The sequence below is a fragment of the Temnothorax curvispinosus genome, unplaced genomic scaffold, assembly GCF_003070985.1.
Source record: "Temnothorax curvispinosus isolate PA1 unplaced genomic scaffold, ASM307098v1 QBEX01015018.1, whole genome shotgun sequence".
Taxonomy (NCBI): domain Eukaryota; kingdom Metazoa; phylum Arthropoda; class Insecta; order Hymenoptera; family Formicidae; genus Temnothorax; species Temnothorax curvispinosus.
In genome coordinates this window covers 926,890-946,368 of record NW_020224798.1, presented here as the reverse complement: position 1 = coordinate 946,368, position 19,479 = coordinate 926,890, and the positions used below count along the sequence as shown (strand labels likewise).

General features: G+C 40.1%; 1 protein-coding gene across 2 annotated transcripts in view; it reads right to left on the bottom strand.

The window, feature by feature from the left end:
• Window positions 1-19,479, bottom strand: part of LOC112465207 (four and a half LIM domains protein 2) — a 112,679-nt gene that overhangs the window by 68,371 nt on the left and 24,829 nt on the right. Inside the window, exons 1-2 of one of the 2 annotated variants that reach the window (XM_025032650.1) lie at window positions 13,962-17,922; window positions 7,408-7,493 (exon numbers count right to left, since the gene is read on the bottom strand). In XM_025032650.1, the coding sequence (XP_024888418.1) occupies window positions 7,408-7,493; window positions 13,962-16,643 (2,768 nt within the window). In that variant the 5' untranslated portion in view covers window positions 16,644-17,922. Of the gene's footprint in view, window positions 1-7,407; window positions 7,494-13,961; window positions 17,923-19,479 lie in introns of those variants that run through there. The other variant, XM_025032655.1, reaches the window with a different exon arrangement.

Sequence of the window (19,479 nt, the reverse complement as noted above, 5' to 3'; positions counted from 1 at the left end):
CTCTCTCTCTCTCTCTCTCTCTCTCTCTCTCTCTCTCTCTCTCTCTCACTCACTCACTCACTCACTCACTCACTTAGCCATAAGTTCTCCAACGAAGAGTGCAGGGACGTCGTTACTGGTCCAAGACCGAGAATAGTCTTTTATCGTAGCTTCGGAAGGAGGTAGGGTATCGTAAATCAGCGTTTAGTGCGTTTAAAAACGCGATAGGTGGCCGGATTTAAGAATAGCACGGGTCGAGAGAGTGCACGAGAGGCGCACATGCGCGCCGAACGAAATGCTCTCTCTCGCCTTAAATCGCGCGGAACCGCAAAGAACCGTCCGTCCCGGCGCATTTTCTGCATCCTGCCGCTCGAGAAACTGAATATATACATACATAATCCCGCGTCCGAGAACTGTATTTGTATACAACATTGATAAAGGTAAAGGCGAAGCAGATGCGGATGCGGATTTATGTCATATAAACGTGACCTGGTTCTCAAAAGTCAAATGTATTATACGTGATATTTATCAAAAGCAAAAATAAACGGTAAAATACCAATTTCAAAATTTTGTGGCTTGATATTACAACGCAAGAACAAACTAGGTAAAATTTAAAAAAGTTTTTTGATAATCTCACAAGCGTATTAATAATAATATTGTTTAATATGCTACAAAAATCTTTCAATAGAGAATCCGAAAAATGAAATTAATACATTCTCAGCAGGATGCAGGACGCACAAATATCAGAATTACACAATATAAAAAAAAATGACTTAGATCTCTCTATTAGTAGCACGAATTGCGACGCGAGAGTAAAAACGTGCGTTGCGAATCGTGCTAAAACTTCGGGTCAACCATCGATCCATCGGTCCGTATCGAGTCTCCGTTAGATCGATATCATTTCCGCCTCGTCTGGAGAAAGATTGCCGTAGGAAGAACCGTTTAATTAGTTTCTGAGAGACTCGATATCACATAATACGATCTTGCCATAGCTACGTTTAAAGATCTGAAATACTTATACCCGTCCAGCTAGCCAAGAATGTTTGTTGAAAGGATTACTATGCAGAAATAACTGCATTGCTGGAATTCAATACAAAAATATTGAATTGAGTTATCATTATGAAAAAGACACCATCGCGCGACGAGATGTGCACCATCGACAGGCGTCAAATAATTTTAAAGCACTATTTAGTTTAAAATTACGTTAAAGATATAGCTTTTAAATTTACAATGAGAAAGATTTTTTGAACAATTCTTTTCTTAATATGATTTTTCTGGAATACATTGTTTCGTATTCGAGAAATAACTATAATCAATTAGAAAACATACAAGTATCAGAACTTAATTTATGAGAATTATAAACATTTAATGACCAATGTCGAATATAAACGTGATTTATGCGGAAGAATGAAGAAAATACATTTTGAAAATAGATTTTATCTGTAAATAAAAAATTTTATAATCTATGCAATAAAAAGATGTACCTCGTAGGATGTTGCCAAATTTAAAATAAAAAATTAATAAATTGATTTGGAACGGAAACTGGACGGAAACGACATTTTGAAGATAATCGACGAAAACAGCCGTTACATCACTCAATCCCCTTCAACTCGTGAACGTATAAAAGCTCATAAAAAGCGTATTAAATCCGCTCTTTTTCCCGGAGCAGGCATGCGAGCAAATGGATCTTAACGGTACGCGGTTGAGTTAACGTAGATAATAGCGGATTCAAAGATTGCTCGCGAAGCTTGTTATAGCGACGTGTGAGCATATGCGCGAAAGAATCCAAGCGAAGATGAAGATAGTAACAGAGTCAGTCTTTCCAGATAATTTCATCGATGTGAGATACTTTCATAAATTGTATAGAATGTGAAATAAACAACCAACCAGGAAGTAATTTTTCATGAAAACGCAAATAAACGATATTTTTTCTTGATTGAGCGCATAAATTTTGAGATAAGTAATTTCAATAATTTTGATTGAATCATTATTGCCAGAAGCTTTTCCTACATATTGAAGAATATTAATGTAGCCGCGGAAAATTAGCAATACGAGTATCTAATGCCTAAATACATAACATAATGTCAAAATCTAAAGTCGCCTGTCACAAATGTTTTACTAATAATCAATAAATAATACATGTCTCAAAGTATATAGTGGATTGAATTAATATATAGTTAACTATCAACGTATATCATGATTGATTAAACACTCTAGAATTCAAATTATATTTTTTAATTTCTTTAATTATATTTTTTGCATCTTTGTCTAATTATATCTTTTCACATATGCTCTGCCACTTCTAAAAGGATCCTTTAAGATATGTAACGCAAGATTAAAGATCTGCGAAAAAAAACATTTAATCCAATACGTGGTACAAATATTATTTCAGACGATGGCTAGTTCATCGTCACGCACATACTTGCGTATTCGACTTTTGCCGTTTGGCAGATTAGGAATTCACCGAATGTAAGGCGATAGCGATGATCACGTCGTCAGCTGATCTCACCTGTTGCATTTTACGCGTAACACAATCTGCACACGCGGCAACGCTCTCGCACGCTATTTCTTTTCTTCACTCAGAAGTTACAATCTTCCTTCATTTATTAATCACTCATTAATTTTTAAATGTAAGCAGCAAATATATCTCACATTTATAATTTATAAAGAGAATCACTCGCCTATAAGCCACTTACACATGATCTTCCTTTTCGATGTTACAATCAAACTTTCATATCCATCTCATCACCTCCTAAATCGTCGAATTTTAATAATTGCGATCTTGTTATTTGTCTTTAAATCACTTAGGTTCAACGAAATTCCGTCCTCGTTATTCACTTTGAAACCGTCTAATTTCGATTGAACAGAAACAAAGTTATCTTCCACGAGATACCATTCGCGCTCGCGCAGACAGTCGCGGTTTCGAAAGCGCCAGCGAGCCGATCTGAGAGCGGACGCGTGATCGGGCGGGAATTTGGAGCAAACGTGATCAACACGCCGGCGGCCCGGCGGCGCAGCACTGGCCGCAGCACGCGGATTGTCGCGGACGCGGCGCGATGCGGTGCGATGCGTCGCGACGGCGTTCGGCGACAGGTGCCGAAGTAGCGTGTCGTCGGTTTTGCACGTAACGCGGAATCGGGACGCGGTCGTGTGCCGACGCGCCCGCCAACCGGCCCCGCACTGGCCGCGACCGCATACAACGCCGTCGAAGCACGTGCGCGGACCGCCGCCGAGTCGAGATCGACGAGAAAAGCCGCGATGCAGGCGAGAGCGAGCCGTGGCCCGCGTGAGAGTGACTCACGGGCCCGCGCCGCTGCGCTGTCGCCGGCGCGTGTGCGAGACACACGCGGATTACGGCGCACGGCGCGTGAACTGTAGAAGTTGCGAGATCTTACAAAATTTGATTGTTTTATTGTAAAAATGGGACGAGAACTATCAGATTCTATCTAATACATCAAGATCCCAAAATATTATGTACAAAAGTCAGAAGAGAGAAGAGCAAAGTATAATTTGTATAAGTTTTATAAAAGAAAATGTTTATAGACATTATAACTCGTTTTTTAGATTAAACATTGTTACAGTAACAAAAAAACAGTATTTTTAAGTTTTTTGCTGATACAAAATTAGAATCGCAGTCTTTAAGCAATGATAGTTATATTACACACGTATGCATAAATGGATAAACTATATATAGGGATTGGTGTACTATTTGATTTCGCTATTGTGCAATGCTCATAGAAGAAAAAGTGTACCTACGCATAGGTGGCCAAGCAAGACGAGATGTGTGGCATATGCCATCGACTAGTATACTGTACTGCGCTATCCGTATCTAAACAGTGTACCAAAATGGTCCACGTCATAGAAAAGGATAGAGCGCATGTGCAGCTAATCTCTGACTCTTTTCAACCATTATTACAATGTTGAATAGAAAGAGATAGATAATTGGCCGCACATGCGCTCTATCCTCTTCTATGACGAGGACCGATTTTGCAGTCCAGTACCGTATGTCAATGGCACACGCATACACCAGTTTCACATCGCGTACGTTAATAAACAAACCTATATATGGGACGCAGTCATGTACATCGCGGTTCATATATGAAGAAAGTACGCGAAAGTACACCGATTTCCTATTTCCGGAGACATCGGTTACCATTTTATTAATAGCGGAAGCCAATTCCGAGATCACCGTTCGCTGAGTAACGCAACGGGATCACGAATAAATTTAGATACGCGTTGTAAATAAGCGTGTATCACTTTGAGGAATGATTATTTATGAGTTTTCAAAAGGTACACATCACCCATGCCCCCGCGGTTCACTGTCAGTCGCCTGTCGCGTCCGACAATCGCGCGCGAAGAGTTCGAAATAAACCGAGCCGAGAATTTTTCGACTTGGAGCTCCTTTGACGCGATACGAAAAGCAAAAATAGAGAGGTAGGTACGCGAAAGAGTCGTTTAAAATTCGCTGCGCGTCCGATTCTTTTTGAAACGTCAAAAATTGATTCACTTCGTCATTGATGTAACAAATAAAAAATAAAATTGCGACATGAAAATTCCACTTGCCAGCCAGCTCCAAATTTCTGTAGTATACGAATCTAATTGTAATTATCATTGCTAAAAAGACCGCAATTCTAATATTATACTAGAAAAATATGAAAAATATTAAAAATAAAATGCAATTTACTGATGTCATCATTTTTATATATATTTATATATTATAAAATTGCTAATATTATAATTCTTCAAAGTATTTAGTTTTAATCTAATTTTAACAGATGTAACAGAATTGCAATAATCTTTCTATAATGCATAATGCACGTTCAATTACAGTAAAATGCGTATTAAGTTATGATATCTTGACAAAGACATCGTGGAAAAATTAGTTACCACTGCATTTGCTCTTGACAGGGTTTGATATGTTATAAATCTATAAATATCAACGGTTGTACTCAAGGAGGCGCCGGTCAAGATTCGAGCCAGAGCAGAGCCGCGTGCCAGATCTGGTGGCTGGCCGCGAGGGAGCTTTATTTCGAATCAGTATATAGCCACCGTAAATCAAACAGATTTTACGTCCCGAACAACATAGATTGCCAGAGGACACTCGCAGTTTTACGCATGCAGTTTTATGTCCATATTATGGATGACAGTCGAAGATACATGCGAAGAATCCTGTCGGCGCGTAGCTTTATTGTGAGTGTTATTTGCATCCAGTGGGGTAGCAGAACTTGATTTAGAACGTAATAGTGATGATTTCAATTTATTTACTTATCTTACAGTTATAGAGCATAAAGAAATATAGCATACTTACAAAGATAAGAAAAGAAAAGACATAAATTCTCTTTGCACCAACTGTTTTATAATATACATTGAAACGCGATGGTGTTATTTGACAAATCCGAGAATTGGAATAAAAAATGAGAGAAGAGAGATTTGAAAATTAATATAGGAATTACTTAAATAATAAATATATACCTATATTGATGAATAATAATTGCTTATAATTTTTATATTCACATAATGCAAATTGTATACATGGCTTTGATATTACTTTTATTAATGTTATTCTAATTTCATTATTTATTTTACTTTTATTTTCTTTTATAATAACACTTTTCGCACAAAGCTTTGATATTCGAAAAAATTACGTAATATTCAAGGCACAAATATATAACAGTATACTATTATTTAATAAAAAATTCTCTAACAATATTCATTAACTAGTTACTTCACGTAGGTGCATCTATCCTACGCTTAAAGCAATCTTCGAGATGTACTGGTTTGCATTGCGCTACCGAAGAAGATAATCATGAATGGCTTGCACGAGTCGGGAATTGTGCAACGGTTGCTTATTCTAAGTCAACGAGATCGGCAGTTATTAATCATTCGAGGCCGAGACGCGAGTGAAAGAGACGTCTCCGAAAGAGAGCACCGTACCGCCCATAAATGTCAACGATTTATTTTTACAACGTGCTCCCCGATCTCGAGCGTAATCGCGCTCGTGTTCTTCGCTTATGTCCGGGCCTGTTGTTTCTCTTCCTGTTTAACGAGACTAATTTTCAACGAGTGCAAAACGGCGCGTCGAGGATACAGCGGCACCGATTCATCATCAATTTTACGTTCTCTGTCGGACACGTTCGTCCTTTCTCCACTTTGGCTGACATTAACAAGTGTTTTTCGCGATAAATAGCCCTGACTGTAATTTCTTTGAATCTCACTTTCTGTCATACTAAAAAAAGTTCTTTATGATCATGAATTCAATTTTAATATCAATTTGTATGTCTTCAACATTAAACAATTTATTATTAATCGAACTTATTATTTACGCTTTCCACGAAGCGACAAACGTTAAATTTTGAGTAATAACTTGTCATGGTATCTCAGATTTAAATTTTTAATAACATAGTTGTTAGTCCTCTACATATATATATTATATCTATATATATTTTTCCAAACACATAAAATAAAATTAATAATTATAATATGTAAATAATGTTTATTCGTTAAACAGAATTGATTATTCGAATAAACAGAAATTGATTAAAGCAATGCTTCCAATTATTTAAAAAAAATCAGGACATATATTTAATATCTCATATTTTTTTATATCAATTTGAAAGAATTAATCGCGATTTTTTTTAAATATTAGATTACTATAGCAATCAGTCATTTATCCTCTCTTCGTTATAAAATAGAAATAAAATGTTTTCGACATTCTTTTCAAGTCAAAATTATAACAAGAGCAGATACTGCTGTTATATATTTTTAGAAATACGCAACGTATTTTTCTCAATTATTACAATCGTAATTAGCGTAAAGCGGTGAAAAATTTGTGCGCTTTGACTTGTCCTTAGGCGGGATATAACTGTGAATCCATCTCCATGCCATAAATGCACTACATGACGCAGCGGGCCCGCCTTTCTCTTTGCAGCGGAGAGATGCTGGAAGGCGGCCCCGCCTCCGCTCCCCAAAGCCTCAGGCAATTAATTCGCTATTACCGCATTACTGGGCCGTAAGTCACGGAGGGTAATTACCGAGCGGTAATTTCACCGCTGCTGGGTTACGCTGCCGGGGTAATGGATACGTCGCGCGGTCATTGGAACCTAACAGTTTCAGCATGATTCGGCAACCCGATTACGCGATCGGATTCTCGCCGATTTGATTCTGTTTCTCTCTATTCACCGCGTGTCCGTGGATAATAACATTATTTGTACTATAATCAGAAGGCTTCGTCGTAGAAACTCTATTTCCGCAATCGTAATGGAAACAATTTTGACCATTTCACATTTCGACATTGCAGATAGACCAAAAGGCGAGGCCTATGTTTATGTACGACATGCTTGCTCGTATTGACATAAGAAAGAATTATCTGATAATTGCATTCGGCCATAGTTCCAATCTTTGTTTCTTTATTGCACGAAAAAGACTCACCTCCAAGTATGCGGTGAAAATCCGGAACATGCTTCTCCACACTGCAAACAGGGTTGCCCTTCTTCCACGTCCGTAATGAGGACGCCCTAGAAAGCGAGTAAATTCGTTAATAAATAAACTAATGTGATAAACAAGTATGATAAATTAATAATGTAATAAGTTGATCTTAAAAAATTCTTAATCCTAATAATCCTTTTTATTTTATTTAAAGAAGGTACATGAACTTATGTTTTATCCATTCATTGATAGTCTGAGAAAAAGTTTCTATATATGCTTGATTATTCAAATACATACTCCGAAATATAATCTTAATATCCATTAATCTACAGAAAATTGATTAAGTTTACTTAATAAAAATAAACACGAAAATTAATTTAGTAAATGATGTGCCTTTCATGAAATTAAAATCAATTATCTTTAAAAATGTTGGACTTAATGATCAATTTTAAAACATTTATTAGCAAATATTAAAAGCTATCTACAATATCGGCAAATAAAATTCGTAGTAGATTATCCGTCTAAATGTCTGAACGTAAATGTCGTCCAAATTCCAATAAATGCAAACGTCCTCGATCGACGTGACCAATGAAATCACGTTAATTGCAGAACAGTGAAAGGTCTGGATCATTGTAAATGTCAACCGTTGTGCGCGAGCGTTGGTTTATAAAACGCTCTTGATGACAATTCGATAAGCAAGTAAAAATATCGATTATCTCAATCATTGTATGTCAAGTGTACCAATATTACTAAATAATTTTTCTGTTTCAAAGTCGATTTCTTAGTATTGCAATCTAAAGCTTTTGCAGCATTGAGTAAAAGTCTATTATATTGTAAAAATTAATGTATTTTAATATGCAATTCATAAAATATTCAGAAAATAATACATTTAAAAAAAAGATATTCCAGAAGCAATCAGTGTTTTGCGCGAAACAATACGTTTTTTCTTTTACTGCCTTTGAAGTATCGATAGCTAAGGTAATTCCACGTTAACGTCTAATTGTAAAGAAAAATATTGATGTTAGGAATATATTGAGTGTCAAAAGCGGAGTATTAGCACTTTGGTATTCTAACTCGCAAATCTTTCCCCGCGATGGCGAAGAAGAACAACACGGGAAAGTACGTCGTCGTTCTGTACATGCATGACGCTCGCTGACACGTGTGAATGGGGACAAGGTCCTCACGAAACGATAAACCACGTGCAATTGGGAAAAGTTTATAATTGCGCGAGCCTTGTTATGTCACTGTTCGTACAAGGTGGTGTTTATCTCATTTGTAAGCGGACGATGAACCATTAATGAGCGCTCGTCGCTAATAATAATTGTCGACGTGTCGGCGAAGCTGATACGAAACATACATTAACGACTGAAATTTTCTCTTTATCTCTTTTTTTTAATTTTCTGTGTTTTTTGTCTTTGTTTTTACTAAAAGAAAAGGACTAATTAAACCCTCGAACTGTAAAAGAATAAGCCTTCAACTAAGAGAATATCGCTATAAAAACCAAAGATTTCATATCAAGGATGTGCTAAACCAGATAAATGGTATCCGGAAATTTGATGTCGAACGTAAAATGTTGCTCGGACTGTAAGCTAAGGAAGGAAGCTCTAAGCACATTTATTAACAGTTTCCACATTAGATAAATCGACGAACGGGCAGGATGTAATAGGTGTATTACATTATCATCGAGCCCATTTACTGGCCGCTTCTAGTGCAACTATCACCTCGTATTATCGTCTTCGGTCAGGAAACATTAATAACACGTCGATTTCCTTGCACGCCCTGGAAGCCGAGATTACTCGGGCTCGAGCAACGTAAATTATGGATGTTTCACCGCGCGTTAGTCGCCGGCTACCATCGCGTTTTTAAAAACGTCCCAAGTATTTTTGACAGCGCGTTTTTTCCTAGCTCGCGCTCATATCCGTCGATGATCACCGGGGAAATCAAATTAATGGGACGTCATAAATTTTTCGAAGAAGGTTACGTTTCACCGAAAAGGAGAACAGGCGGAACGACATAAAATGCTAATATATTAAATATTAATTTATATAGGCACTATTCACACAAAATGTAATTATTATAAATTAGAGAGAATTCATAATAAGTAGAATATTATGTAATCCGAGATATAATCTCAGGTTATAAAATGACGTAATTAATTTTTCTTTTTATTTAATCCCGCAAAAAAAAGGAAATGGGAAGATTAACACAATCATATAGAGAGTAAAAAAAAACTTACTGTACATCATCACTCTTTTACGTAAATATCTCATACACATAAGAATTATTTATTTTAATAAGTATTAAAGATTTAAGATAAAAAATTGTTAATCTATCGGAGAAAACTTCTGACAAAATATGTGAGTGATTAAAGAATTGATGTCTGAGAGCGTGGATCACTAAAAAGGAACCGCTGAGTATCTAGATATTGTTTGCATCGGTCGAGAGATTCTTATGTCTCGGTCTGTAGTCATCGGTTTGTCTACAAACGGAGAGGAGAAGAGAAAACCGCCGCGCTGGATGGAAGAAAGTGCCTGAAGCGCGTTGGATGCGTTCAAGAACCTTCCGGCCGGCGTATATGGTCGGTCCGCCCACGTGGGTCCGCTCACTGCCGGCCTCATCGCCAAATATCGAGTAGACACGCGTTGGAAAATGTGCCAGCCGTCGCCGATCTGTCTCTAGCTGCCTATATATAGCAATACCGAATAACGATGCCCGCAGCGCCGAGCGTTGCTGTCTAATTAACATATTTTTCGTCCTGACTCATCGCGCGGTGAAGGGCCCGCTCTTTCCCTCGCGATGTCAAGGCGGATCATACGAAAATATAAACGAGCGAGAGAAACGAACGCTTAATCATATTTCGGATCTGTAAAAATATTTCGATACCTGACTTTTTTTATACCCGACCTTACGTCGCTTATAAAAATTGATGTATAATCTGTGTTCAAAAATGAGCGTATACCTGTCGTTGGTGAAGATTAATGAGAATTTTTAACTAATTGTAATTAATCTGATTTTAGTTGGAAAACCCCTCGAAAATATCAAAGTTACAACTTTATTGCGTCAATGTGGTTCTGATTAATTATCCCTCTAAGCATTAAAGGACCTTTTATCCATCTACATAGTTTATGCGCAAAAGTAGCTCTTGAAATGATTAAACGATGCTTTTGATTGCAACTGCGTTGCTCAAGAAGACAGATTACTTAGAATTAACATACCGCGAACGTTGTGAAAAATTGTTCCAATCATTTGCGGTTGGAAATTAACGGCGCTGCTGTAATGCAGAATTGTAGCGAGAATGCAGTTTGACGAATCTGGTTTGATTCGACGGCTGCACACTTTCGCTCGGTCGCTATTTTAACGGATCATACGGATCATATAGCTGCCGTTAAGATGCCAAAATGCGGCGCATTTAGAATTTAGATTTTTAATGAAACGATTGCATTAATCTTCGTTTTCAATTGAATAGATGTAAACGACAAATTTGAAAAACAAATGTTTGCTCCTTGTTGTTTATTCCGAAATATCTTAAACGTAAGAAATAATAAAAAATTTTCCCGAAAACTGAACTGTAAATGAGTTTTATTGAATTACGTATTTTTATTATTCCTTAAATAATATAATATATTTAATATCCGCATTAAATTGAGTAAAAATTGTTAGGTATTGTTCCCGCATTCGGCCAATATAATTAGCATCTAAATTCATACGATGGATCTTGGAAGAGAAATTGATTAGGACATAATGGGTCAACACTCATACCTACCCCCTTAACGAACCGATCACTCGATTATCCCGCGGACAAAGGCCGCGTTTTTAACGTGACGACCCGTTTAAGGAGAGATGTTATCCGTAACGACGTGTCTTACGCGCGATACTGGCCATTCAGCTCGTGGGCGGTTCGCTGACATTTGCATGACGCGTTGGCCAATAGACAAGGTGATTGCGAAAGTCCACGCGTTGAAAACCTGTGCGCACGGCAAACCCGACGACAAATTGATAAGTAATTCCCGCCGTTGGAAAAATTTGGTTTGTTTCACGATACAAAATGCATAATTGAATTGATTGTCTCAAAATCAACGAGCCATAGCTGCAAAACTTGAAGTGAAAATCTTTTAGCGCTATTTATAAAATAGAAAATTATTCCTTTGCATAGAGCGCAAAAGATACTAAAATACTAAATAAAAATCCATAGATTTTAAATGCAAGTAATAAACTCTTACTTTTTTGTTAACGTTACGCATGAGTGCAAACTATAGCAGCTGCAGAAAGTTCTTTTTGATTTTATTTTATTAAATATCTTACATTTTTTCCGAATTAATTAATTGTTTGATTTTATTCAAAATGATCACAAAACAATATAAAATGATATTTATTCAATGATAATAATGTGATGCGATAAAATTAACTTTACGAAAATTTTTTTCACAAGAAGGATCACAGCGAGTCATTGCGTCATTACCATTTAAAGGATTAGCAATGGTAGCGGTCGAGCTACCGGTATTTAGCTTTCACTTAATCGGATTGAACCGCGATGAAGCGTAATTTGTGCACCCTGTGGACGTAAATAGGCGTGGATGATAAATGGAGATTATAAATTGCCCGTTCTGGATGGATCTGAAACGCTTACGAAGTTTGTTAAGAAACCAGCGTGCCATTTGATCGTCAATAAAGTTGCATTGATCCTATATACTGTTTAATTTAAGAAAACAGTTGCTTGCAGATCGCGTAACAAACGTTTACAATGTAAGAAATATGTAAAAATTAATGTGTGATGTTAAAAAACATGTACAAGAACAAATAATAAAAGCAAACTGAATAAAATTCGCAAGAGCAAACGAGTATTAAAATATGAAAGAGAATATGTATGTGAATTATGAATATGATTAATGTAATTATAATATTTTGTATTGTAAAATATAAAAGAGAATCTGTGAATGTGAATTAAGAATAAGATTAACGTAATATATTGTATTTTATAGGTTTAAAGGGGGGAGATTATTTTACGTGGTTTAGTAAAATGTAACGCATTGCGAGGGTTGGAGAATAAAATTGATGAGACCGATTATTCAGGAGAACTTTAATAAAATCCTGCTACACACAATTCGCTGTGTTGTGTTTATATTCGCAAGTTACGAAACTTATCGTCTCCAATATAGCCGCTTAATTTTAAGGTATCGCGCTCTCTCGACCGTAAAACGGCCATCGCGAAATTCCAGGCAAATTGCAATTTTAGTGCACGAGGCGTGCGATATTGCGCAAGGTTTCCATGGTGATTCAGTCGCTCGTACTCGACGCGCGAGAGATAACAATGCCGCTTCTCGCTCGCCAGCGATCGCGGAAAATCGCCGATAAACAAGCACACAAAGTGCGCACGGACCACAACTACAAAAACCAAACCAGTCTAATATATATCTCATCATTTAAATTCCGTATATCCGAACTTTTCGAATTCCCTCAGCGAGAAGATCGCTATTAAGTGCACCAGTAAATGACCCTCGAATTCCTACTTCTGGGATAATCATATAAGAATCGTTATATTTCTTAAAAATGAGAATACGGTATAATTTCCAATAATTATAGTTATAAACGAAGGATAAACCCTTCTCTCTCCCTTGTGCTACAGTTAATAACGCTCGTACGGTAATTCCATAATATCCAGGTATTAAATGGTAATTCTGCCAATAGTCCGTAATTATGCTTATTAGCTATTAAAAGCTAATAATAATATACATAATGTTAAGTAATTTCCATGATTTATTTATTAGAGATAAATGTTTAATTGCACATTTCTGGTATCACTTAAGAGGATATTAAATACGCCAATAACATTTTAATTTGAAAAATCAGTATCTAATCCTTTCTAATATTTAATTACGAAAAATTTGTCAATGACTTATGATCTTATGATCTTATCATGATAACCTTACTGTCATAACCTTTAAATTCAAGAAATCTAAAGAAAATATATTTCGTTATTAATTTCAAGTAATACACCTACCTACCACGCGCGAAGCCAACAAGAAGATTTAAACTTTATTCAATGGCTAAGTCGTAATGTATGTCGACTATAAATAATAATCCTGTTTATAGCGAGAAGATAGAATTATCGAACAATATTTCTTAAACGACCATCTACTGATGCATTGCTATACTAGACGAGAGCAGAACGAGAATTACTATAGGTACTTCTCGCGTTACGATCACACGTGACGTTACAATTTCGTCTCCGCACGACTTCGAACTTAGAACAAATTCGCTTGACAATGAGTCGAATTCCAGGGACGGCGGAAAATTGACCCAATCGCCTTGACTATAAGCCGATCGTTCCTGCGAATGGTGATGGGGATCGAAGAAACGGGAAAGCCGGGTTTCTCTCTCTCTCTCTTGCTCGGGACTTATCTTCGATAAAACGCCTCGACTCAACGCCACATGGAGTTTATCGTTCCCAACCAAGACTGTCGTCTTTTTCATCTCCTCCAGCGATTTATAAAAGTCGCCTCGCGCCTCTGAACCATAAAGGAACGATCGAAAGCAATTGACTCATGAAAGTGCCATACCCCTTCGCGGTAGTTCCAGACCGTTCTCGAGGGTGTCGCGCCGCCGGCGTCGCCGCCGCCGCCTCTCCTCGGCAGGATTCCGCCGTCCCTTCGAGTCCTCCGCCAACGATCCTCCTCTTCGTCCTCATCGCTGTCCTCGTCGTCGTCCTCGTACGCCTTCCTGCGCCTCACCGCGCATACTTCCTGCGCGGGACGACGTCGACGGCGCCTCTCAGTCGCGCTGCCTCCTCCGGAATCCTCCGACGGTCGTATCCTGATGATCGTGGTACCGTTGCGATCGCGAGTCGAGGAGAATCGCGGCGACTCGCTGTCGCCCGAGTCAATCTTGCCGCGCGTCTCGAAGCGATTCTCCTCGGGATCGAATGTCTCAACCGTGCTGCCCCGTGCGTCTTGCAGGACCGAGAATCCTCGCTCGGGCGAGACTTCGAATTCGAGACGCCCTTCCGGAGCACTCCGCAGCTTACTATGATCCCGCAGATACTTGGCGGAAAACATCCGGTTACTCTCGTGCCAGGACTTGGCGCAGAAGTTTTTCGAGTCCTTGGCGTTACTCTCTAGCTCGTCCTTCTTCAGTGGCGACAACGCTCTCAAGTACCTGTCCGATTTCTTCGCGAGCACCTCGCGATCTCTGCTTCGCAACGAACCGCGTCTCTTCGAGGAAGCGTCGTGCTCCTTAAAGGAATTTGTTCTTACTATTGCTTCGTTGTCCCCTTCCTTGATAGGACTCGAAATGCGTAGCTCATCGTCTTGCGTCTTAAAGGATACCTTGCCGAACTCGATATACCGTTCGTTCGCGGTTTTCCTATCGATATTATTCTCGTAATCGTGATATGATGCTCGCCCGAATTCCTTGTCGTCATCCTTGAAGCTGTTTTTCCTCCTTTCTGAATTACTTTCGCGATCCTTGTAAGAAATCTCGCCGGGCTCGGCATTTTTTTCCTTAAACGAGTTCTTCCCGAAATTTTCATTTGCATTCTTAAATGAATGATTTCTACTCGAATCGTCATCAACGTTTCTCAGGACAATTCTGCTGACGCCACCTGCCTGTTCCATGGACGAGACTTTCCTCTCCGCCTTGTCGTTCTGCTCTTTCAGAAAAGTTCTATCGAATTCATTATCTCGTATCTTGAAGAAACCCTTTCTATTTATATCTGCGTTTACATCTTTGAAGGAATCCTTGCACGACAGATCGTCTTGATCCTTGCCGAAATACCTGATCGAAGCCTCGTGTTGATTTTTCGGAAGGTGCCTCTTATACGAGTCATTATCTCGATCTTTAAAGGATGTTTTTCTGACTAAATTAGACTCACCGCGATCTTTGCTGATCGCCCTCTTAGATTCAGCTTTGAAGGAATTTTTCTTGGTTATCGGTTCTCGATCGTACTCTTTTAAAGATTCTTTCCTGACCAGATTCGGTTCCCTGGACGAGCTTCGTCTAGGTGAGCTTCGTCTAGGTGAACTTCGCCTAGGTGAACTTCTGTCCAGATCCCTCCTGGGCTCGAGGATAGCCCGGTCGTACCTCTGTAGCCTCACGTCGAAGTCCTCCGGCGAGCCTTCATAAGTGTAATTCCTCGTCTTCGAGGAATTGTCTCTCGATCGCGGATGACTTTCCTCCTCTTCTATCGATCTTCTCCGGTAATTTCTCTCGTCGCTCGTTTTTCGGAAACTGTCGTCTCTTCGAGGTTCGCGAGCCACGTTCCGCCTTTCTGTGCTTCTCGATTTTCGATCGGTGGAGCGATCGCGCCGGTCCACTTCTCGATCGGGTTTTCCACGCAGCTTCGATTCGCTCGATCTGCGTGGCTCGTCGCCGTCATCTTTTAATTTCCTACCTTGATCGTTAGATAGATTATTGAGCGGACGATCGATGATCGGCGATCTTAAGTCACTCCTCCCATCGCTTTTTGTCATGCCGTGCGCTTCCTTTTCAGGACTTGCCGATCTTTGCTCTCTCTTGGACCGTAACTTACTCTCCTCTCGCGTTTTCAATCGCTCGATCATCGCCTGGATTCTACGGTCCGGCGACTGGCTGCCATCGGTAGCTAAATTTTCAATTTCCTTAAGCAGTATGTCCCTTTCGTCGACGGGTTGCATCGAATCGTTATTGCTATCGTTGTTCCTGCTAATCTTGGATCTCCTCCCTCGATTCCTCGACTCCATTTCCTCTTCCCAGGACTCTTTTATTCTCGACTTATGAGAGCCGTTGGCCTCTCTCTCGACAGACTCGCCTCTTTGTCGACCCTCTCTCGACAAGGACCCTACGTATCCTTCGTCTCGATACTCCGGGCGATCGTGCGATTTATCCAGCTTCACACTCACGGGCTCGCTCCTAAATTTTCCATTTGTCAGTTGCGTGTCCTCGAGATCCTGTTTCTTCGATTTTCTCGTGTCGTCCTGAACGGCGTCCTTGATATCCCAGGAACCGAAGTGTTGTCTGCTCTTCTTGTACAACAGGTCGGCATTGTTCTCTTCCGTCTGCGCATTCTTGTTATATTCCCGTCCGTTCCGCTCTATCTTGTTGTCATGCTGCTTCGACATGCCGAAATGATAACGATTGTCGCGTCCACCGTTCTTACACCGGCCGGAGTGTACTTCCGGCTCGTTTCGATGGAAATGATCTTTGGCGAACGAGGCAGCCCTCGGCGTGTCCTTCACCGCCGAAGGGCCACGCAGGCGGGATGTCATCTTCGCGAGGAACGGAATTTTGAAGAATAAAATTGTTATATTTTCAAATGATATCGCTCGTATGTATGTATGTATATATATTGTATGATATATATGTGGGTGTGATTTCTTATATAGCAATTAAAATCACTAAAATTTTCCAGTAAAAAAATTTCACAAAGTAATCCTTTGTACAGAAAAATTCGCAGCTTTTTTCACCGAGGAAAGTTGTCGTTAATTCCTCACGATATCTCCAGGCTTGAAAGAGGAACGTAGGCGCCTTGAGACACGCACGGTTAAATGTACGAGCGCTAACCTATTATTATTCGCGTATATCGAACCAGCCCAACGGCTACCGTCGATGCCGATCGATCTCCGATCCTTCGTCATCCACCGTGCGTACGTGTTCGTAACTCGACGTCAGTGCACGAGCACTGAAACTACTTGGGTTCACTAGGATTTTTGAAATCAACATCAAAAGCACCGTTCATTGAAAACGCAAAATATCATGCCTTTTTAAACGTATTCCGTTTTTTCACCGAATATGTCACATCCAGACGAGAAGATCTCCTTAACGAAAAGGATGATTTAACTGATACTCTAATACAAAATACGCTTTGACATAGGTTTAAGTTTCGAAATGACACGAAAATATGTCACTAATAAATTTACTCCTGGCGAATAAAACGCTTAAACTGATCGAACTAATTAACCGCACAGATTCTTCACAGATTCGAACCATTTCTTCATCTCAAACAGAAGCGGCTCGTACAGATCTCCACAGTCTTCGCAAAAATCAAACTGGAGTTTTTCTCGGACCACTGAAATCGGGGCGTCACATCGAGATAAACAAACACCAACAACGTGGACGATGATCGCGGCTGAATGATGACACGCCTGAATATCCACTATGCCGTCGCGATGAGTACCCCGCCGAATCCTTTGTACTTTCCGCGCAAGGACACACCTTCCGAATCTCACGGTTACCGAACCGTAAACGTCTCGCGTCCGGGAACTCTCCCTCTCTCCCTCTCTCTTTCTCTCTCTTTCTTCGCCTCTGATGTTTTTCTTTTCGGGAGAGAAGCGAAGGACGATCTTTGGATCCTCGCGAGTCCTCGCGCCTCGCCAAAACTCGCAAGAGTGCGAGAGAGCGGCCGGTCTTTTCTCCTCTCGAAGTGGCTCCTCCTCGGCGAGAAGCCGCTAGCCGGCTTCGGGATGGAACGACGACGACGACGAGAACGCGCGCAGCAGACGACCCTGAAAGTCGTCTGTGGACTTTCACGAACGCGAGCACTTTGCCGGTCGGAGTCACCACGAGAGTGTGCACCGGAGGGAGAGCGTGTTCCTCCCGCTCTCCCGTCCCAGCCCCCTATCCTGTCGAGGCCCCCCTCGCTTCCAGCCGTCCGCGGGCCCTCCCCTTCCTCGCTATGCCCTCTCTACCCCGTCACCACTGCGCGCCACGTCGTCCCCCCTTTTCGTCCTCCATCGCGCCGCCGACTCCTTTGCCTCCTATTCACGGTCCTGCGGTCCTCCCTAAGGTGAGCACGATTCTCCCGTTATTCCGCTGATACTTTGGGCAATCACGAGATATGTCAAGCATGTAAGTTTCAACGTCACCGAGGTCCATCGGTCTCTCGAATCGACCGATGAAGCCTCTATGGAATTGATAAAAAACTTATGCTCAAAGGAAAGCTTGCTTTTCCGAGAAAATATTTGCTAATTGAAGAGGAAACTCGAGTCTTTAAGAGTTGGAAACTCTAGACTAGTTTGAGGACATCAACAGCTTGATCCGATAAATTGACAGCGAGGAGGATACATTAATTTACCTGTGAATTCTACTGAAGCTACTGAACTGAGACTAATGACAGAAGCATGTTCCGTCAATCTCGTTATGACAGCTAAGACGCAAGAAACCAATGACGATATATTTTTTCGAATGACAGAACGAGAGCGGAAGCATCGTCTTTCACTTTCGAATCGGGCGTTCGCGCGGAAATTAATGGCATACTTCAAATGTGAAAGGAGCTAAACGTGCGAAAATATAAAGAAAAAAAGATATTATATTCTCATTACTGATATTGCAAGGTTTTGCAAGTGGATCATCCGTATTACGCCTCATTAAAACTTTCCTCTTATTTGCAGCGACTAACTTAAATATCAAGTTAAGAAATTAAATTCCAAAGAAGGAGTTACGCCGAAGATCATCAGCAAATTCCTAGGAATTAAGCCAAGAAATTAACAATTAAACTTGACGTAGTTGAGCTTGAACATTCGCGTATGCTGCTGCAATTCTTCTCGTGCGCACTGCGCATGAAAGCGCAGCTCGCGCATTAAACTCGGAATATCCAGGCGGAGGTGGACGTCGCGGATACTCTCGCAGGAACTTCGAGAATGTCGTCGGCGCTACAGGCGCCGCTGTCTTGCGCCGATCGTGGTCCCGCAGCTTAATGAGACCTTAGCGATCCCTTAATGGGGCTGGTTGGATAAAAAAAAAGGTAATATGGAGAACGTTACTTAACGCATGTTTTACGCCGACGAAAGTCAGACGACAAAATCGCTGACGGGGAGAAAACCAGAAAAGAGGATGGGCTGAGGAGAAAAGGAGAAGTACCTTCAACACTACACAATATGATCTAGCTCGTAAAATCGTTTTCTCCTTACCTCGCGAAAAATGACAAATGATTCAATGAAATCGACACTGGTGCGAATTGCGATATGCCAGTATTGAAGCTATCGGTGATCATCAGCAAGAATGTTTTAAAACTCTTTGAATTCTCAGTAATTACAACATAAATCTTCAACAGATCTTCAACTGTCAGTAAGATTCCCGATTATAATAACATCATAAAACTTTCAA